Source organism: Xylocopa sonorina, chromosome 7 (assembly GCF_050948175.1).
Source record: "Xylocopa sonorina isolate GNS202 chromosome 7, iyXylSono1_principal, whole genome shotgun sequence".
Lineage (NCBI taxonomy): Eukaryota > Metazoa > Arthropoda > Insecta > Hymenoptera > Apidae > Xylocopa > Xylocopa sonorina.
In genome coordinates this window covers 4,723,777-4,736,258 of record NC_135199.1, presented here as the reverse complement: position 1 = coordinate 4,736,258, position 12,482 = coordinate 4,723,777, and the positions used below count along the sequence as shown (strand labels likewise).

The window sequence follows — 12,482 nt, the reverse complement described above, 5'->3', positions numbered from 1 at the left end:
AAATTCGTCCATTACAGCGCCGAATTTATCGACATTTAAACCGTGAAAAAGACACGTTCGTTCAACTGGTAGTATTTGTTTTTTTTATACTTCAATTATTAGTATTTTTGTCGATTTGAAAAATTCATCGGATAATCTTATCGAATTTTTAGTTTCGCAGAAGTATATGAATGATTTCGTTTACGTTGAACGTGTTTTTAAGCGGCGTTCTTACCGTCTCTTATTTCTTTCACTACGTACACGTACCGTTTATTTTATTTGCTCAGACTTGTGCGATTTTGCCATCCACATGATACGCCCTCCCCATTTTCAACAAATTCTCATGCCATTCAATATTCATCGTTCTCACGTCATTGCGTCTAACATGTATACTTATATCCGAACAATACCGATAATATTTTCTACGATTATGGAGTAATCTAGTGTATTTTGGCACTGTGGAGAAATAAATTACAGTTTTGGACGAACGCCGCGTCTACTTTCATTCGAGAGACATTCACCATTCCGCTGATCTACACACTCTTCCTTCATTCACTCGATCATTAGGAATCCAAATGAAATTGAACTCCATATATCCACAATCACGATATTGTACAATTAAAAAATGTATACGATTTGTAGATAAATAAGAGATTACGAAAAGGTGACGACGGACTAGATTTAAGGTTTGCCAAAATTTACAAATGGGACCAATATTGATAGAAATACCCGCAAAATTATTTCACTAAACGTGCTTGAGACAAATAAAATCAGACTCCATATATTCACAATTACAATATTAAACAATCTATAGATAAATAAGAAACTACGAAAAGGTACGATAGGCGAGATTTAAAGTTTGTTAAAATTTACAAATGGCACCAATATCGACAAAAACACCCGCAGAATTACTTAACCGAACGTCTTTCAAACGAATGAAATTGTTGAAAGAACAGAATCGAGGGTGGAAAATAGGAAAGCGAGACTAGAATCGCAGCGAAAGAAGCGAGCATTCCTCGAACCTCGGCGAGGAGGACGCGCTCGAGAACGTGCGCGGTGCCAAAAGTGACGGCGGGGAAAGCGCGATGCTAAGTGTATCCGCAATAATGATCCGCTGGCGATTGATACAGAGAGGCAGAGGATGATTGCGGTGTACCTGGGGCCGATTGTCGGCGGCGTTAGTGAAGTCTGTACGAGGATAGGGATATTAGAGGTTAAAGGGCGCGGCCGCTATGTTATTACGACTCACACCTGTACCCACCAGGTAGGCGAGAGCTCTTGGAGAGGAGGGCGCGCGCTCGCGCTCGCTCGCACCCCTCGCGCAACTTTTCTCCGAGAATTCTACTTTAATGGTTCCAGGATATCGTAAGTCGGAGCTGTAAATAAATTATTACCGCGGCGGTCTTTAATCGGACGCGCATAGATATACCCTTTAATCGCGCGACGTGTGACGTGTTGCAATTTCGAGACGAGATTAGGAACGCGTTCGATTATTCGATCCTTATTGCTACGAATCTATCGACTTTTAAAGCACCAAATCCGTGGCGAACCATGTTATTTTATAAAAAAACTCGTCTGCGTTGCTTTGTTCCCTCTTTTGGAACAATAGAATAATTTTTTTACAGCTTAGAAAATTAGTGTTCTAATGAATCGCTCGGTTTTGTAATAAATTTGATTTTGTACCGAGACTTTCTCGTTTACTGGTAAATAGTAAAGTTTGTCCATAGTCGCGACTTTGGCGAGTATCGTTTCAGTATTAGATTAGATTAGGATAAAGATAGATTCGTTTTTTTCATTGGCTTATCGCGTTGGCCTAGAGACGATACTAAAGCATCGAATAATAACGCGCGACGAACCATAGGCTGGGTCAAATAAATTCTCGTTCGCTCAGAAGGAACAACTTAACAATTCATAAATCGCGATTCGTAATTCACGTTCTTGTACAATTGCACGGCTCTTACCGCAAGATTAAGGTAAAATGAAGAATAACCATGATATTCCTCGAAAGGAGCGATTGAGATAATTCCCTTGAACGCGTCGGTTCTCTCGCCGCGACACACGAGGAACTGGCCCACCCCTGCTCGAGCGTTCAAGACGGCACGTCGACGGGTTCTAATTTGTAATTTACGAGGTGGCGGCGGGTGGGTCGAAGCGAGAGCTGCCCGCGGGCTTAACAGCGGCAAATGAGCGAAGACAAGAAGTATTATTTTTTACGGGGACGAGCCCCGAGCGAGCAAATGGCCTGTGTCGCAGCTACTCCACGACTTCCTACGGGGTTGTTCTTTTTCTCTCCATCGCCACGTGGAACCTCCTCCTCCTCCCCCGAGTGCCTCGCTTCCTTCCACCCTCGACCAGCGAAAGGGTTGGGCCTGGTCGAGCTGTAAATTACCAAGAGGGCATTTTGATTAAATTTTTTATTGTAGCGGCACGGTTACAAACGGGGTGCTCGCGATTTTAACCCTCTCTGCTGTTTAACCTTGCCGTTTTTATACACCCCATTCGCGTACCCGAATCTCTGATTAGAAGTAATAATTCGGGGCTGACGAGCGTCGTCCGCGATAAACGAAAGACCACCAGAGGATGAGAGTGTTCTGTTGCGTTTGGTCTTTGGAAAATGGTGCATGAAATTTGGGTACTTGTCTGGTTTTTCCTTTGTTCAATTTATCGATTCCACTCGCGTCTGTCAAGGATCAAACGAATTGTCAAGGCTGTCGAAGAAACGATATATTCCTGACAGTTTTGGGGTAGTAGGATAGGATTATGAGAACGTGCTCCGCCTCACATATTTCACGTATTGTCCCCAACAGCTCCGTCTGTGCGCGCTGCAATATTTATTTTACCCAGCTGGGGATCTGTGTTGCAGGGACGTTAGACTGCGACGAGTACTGGACGATCCTTCATCTTCTCTGCATTCTTCACCAGGTATCGAAACAAGTTACGTTTTTCATTATTTCCTTGAAACAGTACCTCGCTGTTTCCATTTTCCAAAAGCGTTCTATATATTCTCCTAAAACACTCGAGTTTATTATTTGAAGAACGCGTCTTTCGTCTCAAAAGTGAACAAAACTTAACGATAACAATCGTAAGGGTCGAAGTTACCAACTCTATCGATTTGGTACTTGAAATTCTTTAAGCGCGTTTGATCATCCCCTACGCGAAGGCTCGGAAAGACGAGCATCGTAGGCGAGCACGAAAGTTATCCTGCGAACCGGTCCAGTGGCTGATAACAGAAATTCCTTCGCACATCCACGAGTCGTTTACGAAACGTCCACCGAGGGACAGCCGCGGGGGTGGTGAATCGGCTCAACAAGTGTTACGTCAGAACGAGCTTGCGTCTACGGTTCGGTCGATTCGCGGGGGTGTCGACGTGCTCTCTCGTCCCGCGCCTCGTGATCGGAGGCGGTACCTCGCGGGTTTAGTCGCGTTTCGCGCGTTCCCACCCCGATGCATCCTCTTTTCGTTTCAGTTTATCCATCTCGATCGAATTGTTCTCGATATCATTTTCCACGCGGCCGACACGCGAGAAACTCTGGTCATTAATTTCGAATCACGGTGGAACGGAAAGAAATTGGCGACTCTCGAAGTATACTCGCGAGTATCGTAAAACTCGCAGCAAAACAGTGCATAAGCATTTCATAGGGTTAGACAGTATTGAGGATAATTTGATAATGAACACAACAACAGCGGGAAATGTATAAACCCGCTGATAGATCATTACCGCAGGAATGCGATAAAACACTGTACGCGTCGAGTGAAAGGACGAATATCCATAAGAAGTTTCACCTCGTTTATGCCTGCTTTTTATCAGCCTCGTTATGTACCTGCCGTTTCATACAGAATACGTTCCATCAATAGCCATCGAAGTACCAACAATCCTATACTTGCAGACACCCCTATTAGTTTCAAAAACGTTCTCCAAAATCCATACTCGTCCATACCCGTCGAAAATTCTTCCAAAGAATTACTAGTATACGTCAATATTCCACGAACGATATGCAATACCATAAAATCGACCTAGATAACATTTTGCACCCCTAAAAAGAGAATCATACTCATCGACCTTCACCACTAACGCGTTCAGCAGTAAAAACCAGCCATCAAAACCACCATCCACTGTCCTTCGAGTAACATACGTATACTTTGGCAGCCGAATCGAGGACGGTGTCCAGGTTGCAAGCTTCTGCAGCAGCAGCAGCGGAGGCGGTGGCGGCGACGGTGGTATCGACGTCTGGTGGTGGCGGTGGGTACACGGAGGTGGCTGGTGGAGGCAGCTGGCGCGGAGAGCGTGGATCGTGGTAGCCTCGGTAGGGAGGGTAACGCGGGTCGCTTCGCCAGGAAAGGAGGAGGGCCGTCCGGTGTGTACGGTGCCCGTGGGATGCAGGGGGAGGCGGTGGAGGCGGTAGGTGTCACGTGGTCGCGGGCAGGCCCCGCCTCCGCGAAGTAGCTCGAGGTACCGCGCGTCATTCATGGCCGAGCTAAAGGCTGCGCCACTCTCCGGGTCCGTCCAGCTGCAGCGGCTCGCGAGAGGAACCCACGGGAACACCTGTCTCCCCCGCGTAACCGTGACCATCCGTCGAGGACCGCGGCGGCGACGACGACGACGTCGAGCGTCGCACCCGGGTCGAGCCGCGCGCCGAACGACCGTACGCGACTTAACCGGTTCCACCTCGGCTGGTGGATTCGCGAGAGTGTCCGGTGAGCCGTGTTCCGGGGCCGGTGGCAGGCTCGCGGAGAGGCCGCCGGCTCGCGTCGCGCATGGGACCGAGATCATGTGTCGTCGACGGTGTGTCAAGTGATTATCGTCGCGCGTTACGGGTATTGGTTATTCTTGTGGGTTTGCTGTGTCGAGCGCGGGTAAACAGGAACAACCGGCCCGCCCGAGGAGGAGAGCCGCAGGAGGATTCTGAGTAATCGTTCCCAGGGAGGTGGGAAGGTTCCGCGCGCTTAGAGGCGCGAAAGTGCGCTCCCTCGAATTTCGTATATGAAGTAGAGTGGTGTTCTGTGTGAATCGGATCGCGAGTCAAGCACGACGCGTAACTTGGACGCGATCGCAACGTTAACGTCGTTCGACCTTTTTAGTAACGTACACGGTGTGACCACGGTGTTTCGCAGCACGGACAAGATTGACGTTCGTGGTGGAGGGCTGGCTAATGCACCGCGGCGGCGGTGTCGCCGGGAGCGGTGCTGGTGGAGCCGGTGGTATCGCCGGTGGATCGGCCGGAAGCGCCGCGTTACCGTCCACGAGCCACCGCGGCCTCGAACTGGAACATCCGTCGGCGATGCCCGGTGCACCGGGTTTCCATTGGGGCGCGATGCTCGCCGGGCACCACGCGGCCGCCGCGGCGAGCATGATGCAGCCACCCCTGTCCGCGGCTGGTGAGTACACACCCGCCCCGGCGCACCACGGGCCCACGCACCCGGCTATGCCCATGGACCTTCACGTTCACCAGGGATTCCCTTACTACAGGTTAGTCTATCATCGACTGCTACGACGCGTCTCCTTTATCGCGTTTCGTCCTTTCTTTTAGGGGGTTGTTTTGGTATCTGTTGTTGAGACTGCTTGGCTACTTCTGGCTGCGTTTCGAAGCAGTTCACTCGTGTAGGGGGCTGTTGAAGATTTCGTGGAGAGAATTGACTGAATGGCATTTGTAGATTCTATATTTGTTGGAGGAATACTACATTTTTTTGTAGATGTTTCTTAAAAGCAGTTGCGTGGATGTACGTGTTCATTGAACGACACAATGTACTATGTAATTCGTTCGTTGAGTATGTCTAATATTTCATTGAGGGGCAACGCGTTATTTTCTTATTCGATTCAGACTTTGATCTGAATGGTACCCTGACCTAGTTCAAATCTTCTAGTACACATCTTCGAGGTTGTATTGTAATGTACATATTTATTTCCGTATGTTCCTCGCTTATCGAGCGATTCTTCAATCGATTTCCTTGTTTCCGTATCGGACTCGATGCACGTTCGAGTACACGGGGTGGGCAGTGTCACTCCTCGAAATTTACCTTGTAAATATTTCTTTGCTAAACGAATAGGTACTCCCATGTTTGCCCATTTCGAGCAAACAGCTTGCTTAAATATCCGACCGTCCCTCTGGTCTCTAGTAGACGACCGATCGAGTTCGTTGACGTCTCCCTGATAAGCGTCCGCTATTTCCTACATTCGACTTTGTGATTTACCTAATCTTTTTCACCACAGTCGATCGTCGACACGTAGATTATCTAAACATTGTAACGCACGCCACAGAAGATTCGTAGGAGCCGAAAATGACTAGTTGTAGCTCGAAACTCGAAGAAACTCGCCGCGATCGTCGAGCCTCTGACGATCGTAAATCGCGCGGAAACGTCCGCGGGAATAATTAGACGCGTTTGTTACCCCCTTCACGTCCGCGCGATAAATAATCCTCGAAGATCGGCAAACGTCAGCCAGCTGAATAATTTATGAGGCCAGGATACAATAATTAAATGACCAATAGCTGGTTATGTAGTTCGATGCGTGCCCCGTCGTTTTCACCCCTCGCCCTTCGCACGCGCCTTCACCCTCGCGACTCCTCGCGTCGGTGACGGTTTAATGAAACACGACCGCAAACTTTTCGTACGGTTCCGGGGATGATTACGCGGAATAATATGTCGCTTGTTCGCGCGTAAATTACGCGAAACACGGGGAACACAGTCCCTCTGTCTGCCGGTTTTATTTCGCGGTTGCGCTAAACGAATCCCGCGTCTACCCACCGAGTATGCCCGACACGTAGAGGGCTTTAATGTAATTTGGCGCGCGGCGGAGGAACGCGTACTATACGTAGGAGCCTGCTGGCAAAAATGACGGAAACGTCGCGTTTCCATCGAACCTTTCGCGTTCCTTTCTTCCTTTTGCTCTTTCATCTCTTCTCCTTTCTTCTACGTTCCGTTGGATGCGCTTTATTCATTCTTCTCGCGCATTAGGCGTTGCACACTGATTAGAGAACGCTTAAATCGCGAAGGGTGGACTTATTTGGATGATGAAACATGTGGTATCAAGGAAAATAAATGGCAGAAGAGGTGTTTTTTAAACAATATTGGGGGTGGTACACTTTCTAGAGGTAGAACGCACCCAATGTCTGCTGCAATAGAATAAAACAGTAGAACCAGAGACTAAATTTTCTTCAGTTCAACATGGAGTCTCTCGAAAGACTCTCTGCTACCTGCAAACCACCTTGGAAATACACTATCCACCCTCGATCCCTTAATAAACCATCTTCTACAAGATTAACAACGAATCTACATAAAAAAGTACTTTCCTTCGCCAGAACCCACCCCCTACTCGCTCGAGGACGTTTCGACGACACGTGGCGACCGGATTTTTCATGAAAGCGGAAACGTTCGCGAAGCCGCGTGCGCTGTTTTGAAATGTTTCGAGGACCAGTCGCGGCTTCGACTGGCGTAGGCACAACTGGTTCGCTGATAACGCGACCGCTCGCGGCGAAACCAGTTCGCCGCCGCGTACGCGTGTCCCGGCGTAATATTTGTAGAGCCGATTTCTTCTTTCCCCGAGCCGCGCGCGCGTTAATAAACCCCGGCAGGACAAGTTTATCCTCGTGCTAACCGATTCTATCGGCCGTGAAGCGTTTATCGTTGCTCGCGTGGCGTCCGTCCGAGGATTCAATTAGTTATGACAACTTTAGCGGAGGACGAGCGAGCTCCGTGTGAATTGGAGCGAGGATATGGGGCAGCGGAGGATTTCCTCGTGTACTTTCGGCTCGAGTGTTTCTTTCACTCGAATATTCTTTATTGGACGCATCAGTGCGAAAGCATCACCGTCTACAACCCTTTAGAGGAAGAATTCAAACATTCTCAGCTATCCGAACGATTAATCTCCTGTAATGTCCGCAAATCTTCCGGGACGAACAATCTCGGCGCGGCAAGAATCAACCAAAGGGAAGAGTCGACGCTACGAGCCAACGTCCAGCAGCGGAACGCGGGTTTCAATTTTCCCGCCCCGTAATAGGGCGTTCCGACCGCCGGCACTTCGGTCCGTTATCAATTTTCTAGATTGCCCTAGGAGCGAAGCACGCGAACGATATCGAGTATTGCCGATTCTCCTCCGTCAGCTCGACCAATTACATTTTTCCCTTGCACTTGCTCTCTACACCACCCTCCTCTCTCTCTCTCTCTCTCTCTCTCTCTCTTGCTCCGTTACGTTACAAGCACGCATACACGAACGCGCATGGCGACGTCGTACGTACAATATCATTTCGCGTGGGACGCGTGTTCCACGTAATTTACGCGGTCCCGATATACGATTCCGTGTAATTGACAGGTGGATCGATGGATCCGACGCGAGATCTAATCGAGATAGCCGCCACCGCCTCGATACGAACTCTGCCGCGGACGCTTCCCCTTCGCCGCGCTGCTTTCCGCGGTGGCATCCTCTCGAAAAGTTCTCCGCCGCGGTTCTTCTTTGTTAATCGTCGCGCATCCCCCAACGCCCCTCGCGCCCGCTCGTTCATCGGTTCCACTCGTGTACCGTAATTATTCACACTCCATAACGCAGCGCACGGCGATACGTTAATCCCTGCCGGGGCCCTGTACAGGAAGCGTACGGGCCCCGTTCCCGTGTAATTATACACTCGCCGCGGCTTAATCTCCTAGCAAATTGTATTAACATTTTTTACGGATTTTCGCGCGTTCCGTTCGCCGCCGTAAATCCCTTTCCCGCCAGTCGAATAGGATACGCGGCACGGCGAACAGGCCTCGGCGGTATTCAATGCCCTCGCGATTAATCGTTCCTCTGCAGCATCCTCTCGCCCTTTCCCTCCTCCCCGGCTTTTCATTTACCTTTTTAATCGTCCCTTTCCCAGTTCCTCCTCCTTTTCTCGGAATCGAGGAACCCGCGCGTGATTTACGGCGACCCGCGAGCAATCGGACAATCGCAGGGTGGAGTCGCGAGGTTCCTCCGTCGAAGTGGAGGAACCAGGGGTGATTTCGCAGCGACGCGAATCGGCAGTTGTTGTACTGGCGGTAGTTTCCAGCTGCGTGGCTATTAGGTTCAATTAGAAATTCAGATGATTTCTGTTTATGACGAAGATTGTTAATGTCTAGTGAAATCGTGGATGAGATTCTAATTAACCTGTAACGTCGCTCCAAAAATCCACCCTGCAACGTTCAATCGGTGGAAAGTTAACTGCTCGCGCTTCCCTCGTCTTTCTCTCGACTCGTCTCTGTCTGTACAAATCTCTCCATTATGCGGTTAAAAAGTTCCCTCGCGATTAGCACCGCGTTCGTTATCGCGTTCATGAACGTACGAATTGAATGACTAAGTAATACCGGTTGCCAGGATTTCTTTTCTGAAATCGCACGAACGCTCGAGCGCCGTGATGTCACGCTCTCTCTCGATGGAGTAGAAATTTCAACGAAGCAACTCGAAAGCTGACGTCACTTGAAAATACTCGCTCGTCGAATCGTAAGGTTTTGGCAATATCTTTCGAAATATTAGATCGAAGTGAATTCTTCTGTTCTCTCGACGGCGGAGGACGAATTACCGTTTTAAACGCCTCGTGCGATCCCGTTTCTCGCTGCTCGTAGGGGGTGTAACGAAAAAGCAACCCTTCATTTGTTATACTCCGCTTGGTCGATTAATTAGCATCGGTGCGCCGAGCTGACAGAGGTGATCGGCTGTGACAGCGTTAGCGAGAACAGCGGAGGCCCTGCAAGAAAACAGGCGCGCAAGAAACTTATTATAATCCGAGGCTCGTCCGGGTTATTAGCATTCCGCTATCAATTATCCGGCAGCTACAGACGCTCGGAATAACGAGCTCTCTCCGTTCACCGGCGTTCTTTTCTACGCTCTCTCGCCAACAACGCTCTCGTCCCTCCTTTCTTTTCACCGGCGATACAATCGCGTCGTTTAATCGATCGATACGCTACCTCGATACGGATCGTCGTCCGTCGAATTTATTTCACCTCGAACGGTTCCGTTGGGACAGCCGCTGTCATTTGGAACTGTCTGCGCTTCCGCGTAGCGACAGTTCGATTCGACCGTTCCACGCGCATAACAATGATATCGCCTGGAGAACACTCGCGAGACGTGCAGCGTTGCGATGATTTCAATGAGGATCGTAAGGGGGAACGAAACGATTCGCGTATCCGAGCTACGTCGAGATATTGGAACGAAATTCATCCTCGTACGCGGGATGTTCGGTTCGAAATGTGGCGCGGAGGGAACAGTCGACGGATCTCCGTGGTTTAGCGATCGCTGAGACACGTCTATCTCCGGTGGTTCGAGGTAGACCGTGTTCAGGGAACTCGGGCAACATTTGCCTTTCCCGTAGTGTGCTCCCCGGCGATGTTTGACGGACAGAATCGGAGTGGTGCTCGAAGTATAATGTCACAGAAGTCTAGGCCCGTCTTGGACGCACGAGAACGAGAGTACGGCCGGACGAGCGTGTTGACCCAGCGGCGCGTCGAGCACCACTTGTTGCCGTGTCGTACCTCGAGTACTTCTGTCAGCGTGCTCGACGCTCCGCCGCGTACCGAGGACGGCCTCGAACCTCTATTGACAGATGCAATCGTCCGGTATTTGCATTAGATTAAACAGTTCCGATAATCGTTGCCTGCCCCGGCTCGTCCTAATTGGATTTATCGTGTCTCGCTTGCGTGTACGCGCGCGGATGTTTGAAACACAACCTGCCCCGTACCATCCGACCGCTTCGAAATTCCGCTCGAACGATAACTGTGCGAGTCGGATTCGTTTCGATACTTTACCAGTTGCGCGTTTCAGATTTAAGACGGTGGGACGTTCTCAAGCTGGGACATTTCTGTGAACAAGTCGCGAAAGGGATTTGTAAGGAATTGTAAAAATGATTATCGTGGAATCGATGGTTAAACGATATGTAGACGTGCTGGAGTACTTTATTCGACTTGTGATCGATTTAAGGGTTCGTGCAATAATGCCTTCTTAGGTCGTTCGTATCAATCTCGAGGATACCCCTAACGCCAAGGCTCATCCAAATGTTTAGACAGAGCTGCAGGGAGGGGCGATGCGGTGAGGAAATCCATATGGCCCTCTTTGACCTCTCACTCACTCTGCCATTCGATATTTCTTACATCTCAATGATTGAATCGTCGAACGTTCGAATTTTTTAATTTCCTCGCTTTTAAACGCCTCGCTGAGGAATGCGTCTGGTACACCTGCGTCTAAATAACGTCGTGCGTGGTTACATCTCAACAGAAAGTGACCAAGTCGGGTGAAATTAGCACGACAGACACTACCTTGTACCGACGGTTCATGTGAAGTTGGGGTTATTCCGCAGGTTGTCAGCGAGAAACGGAGCGATTAAGTATCAGAAGTGGTATTCTTGTATCTCCACTCGAGATCGTTAATCATCGTTTTACTTGTAGCCGCTGGTGAGATCTAAGTGGGTCAACGTATGACGAAGTTCATTAAAGTTAATTGTAATATCCTAATGTAGACACCGAGCCCTTCCAGACCTGTTACAGTTTGTGGGAATATCACGCGGCGCGGGAATTGTTGCGGCCATTACGAGAGTACGCGTCGAGAAGTTCGTCCCATTTTTCGTTTACGTTAAAGGTTACGTGTCGCGTGACCAACTCTCTGATAACATTGACAACGCAATAGAAACTCCTTAAGCCATTCACTGCCAGGCAACGAGACTCATCTGTCATATAGACTCGTCTACCAAATTCCAACTCTTCTGGCTTCCTGTATCCACTTGCTCGTTCTGTCCTCTAACCACTGTATTTCAGCTTACCCAATCATACAAATATACCAAGTAATTTCCTACATAGCTTTTAGATTACCATAATCACTAGTAGCGTGCGGAACCTGTGCCAAAATAAAACCTCTGAAAGTCTCTTAATACGTGTTACACCTGATTCCTTCGACTCTATCTAGCTCGGAATCCAACAAGCAAATTATAGATTCATCGTGACGCATCGAAAATAAATACTTGAAACAATTCGTCGTAGATCGGTTGACCTCGATGGTACGATTCAATGATATTCACGCGTGTCTTCAGATAATGAAGATCGAGCGGAATCGGTCTTTTTCCTCGTTCGCCAGGCATTAAGGATACCTTCGAAGTTACACACGTCCGACACCTCATTGTCGCGAAGACGTGTAGCGCTACTGACCGACTTGACAGGCTACTTTCCACTGAAAACTCGAGTAGACCGGGTTTCTTTGATCTTATCGATGATGATGTTACACAGAAGCGTGGCAGGATGTCGAAACCCCGGGCAGCGGTCGCAATGGTAGCCGCGACGTTTCGAGTAAACCCGATTGAGCAACCAGGACTGTCGCTCGCCATCTTCAACGCGATTATTGACTCCTCGACGAAGAATATCCGCGTAACAAAAGTATCGTACGCTCGTTACGTATTCCAGGGCCGTGGGAGGGCGCGAATAATAAACGAAGCAGCGGGGAACGGTCCGCTTCGCGACTCGCTTAATTGCCACGTTGTTGTTCGGCGAGATCGGCGGTGGTTGTTTTCACGAAA

The 12,482-nt window shown here is 49.2% G+C and overlaps 1 protein-coding gene across 3 annotated transcripts in view; it reads left to right on the top strand.

Moving 5' to 3' along the window:
* Positions 1–5,071: 5,071 nt before the first annotated feature.
* The window catches only part of LOC143425440 (protein trachealess-like), a 122,527-nt gene continuing 115,116 nt past the window's right edge, over positions 5,072–12,482 (top strand). For all 3 annotated transcript variants that reach the window (XM_076898217.1, XM_076898216.1, XM_076898215.1), the window contains exon 1: positions 5,072–5,446. In XM_076898217.1, the coding sequence (XP_076754332.1) occupies positions 5,130–5,446 (317 nt within the window). In that variant the 5' untranslated portion in view covers positions 5,072–5,129. The remainder of the gene's footprint in view (positions 5,447–12,482) is intronic.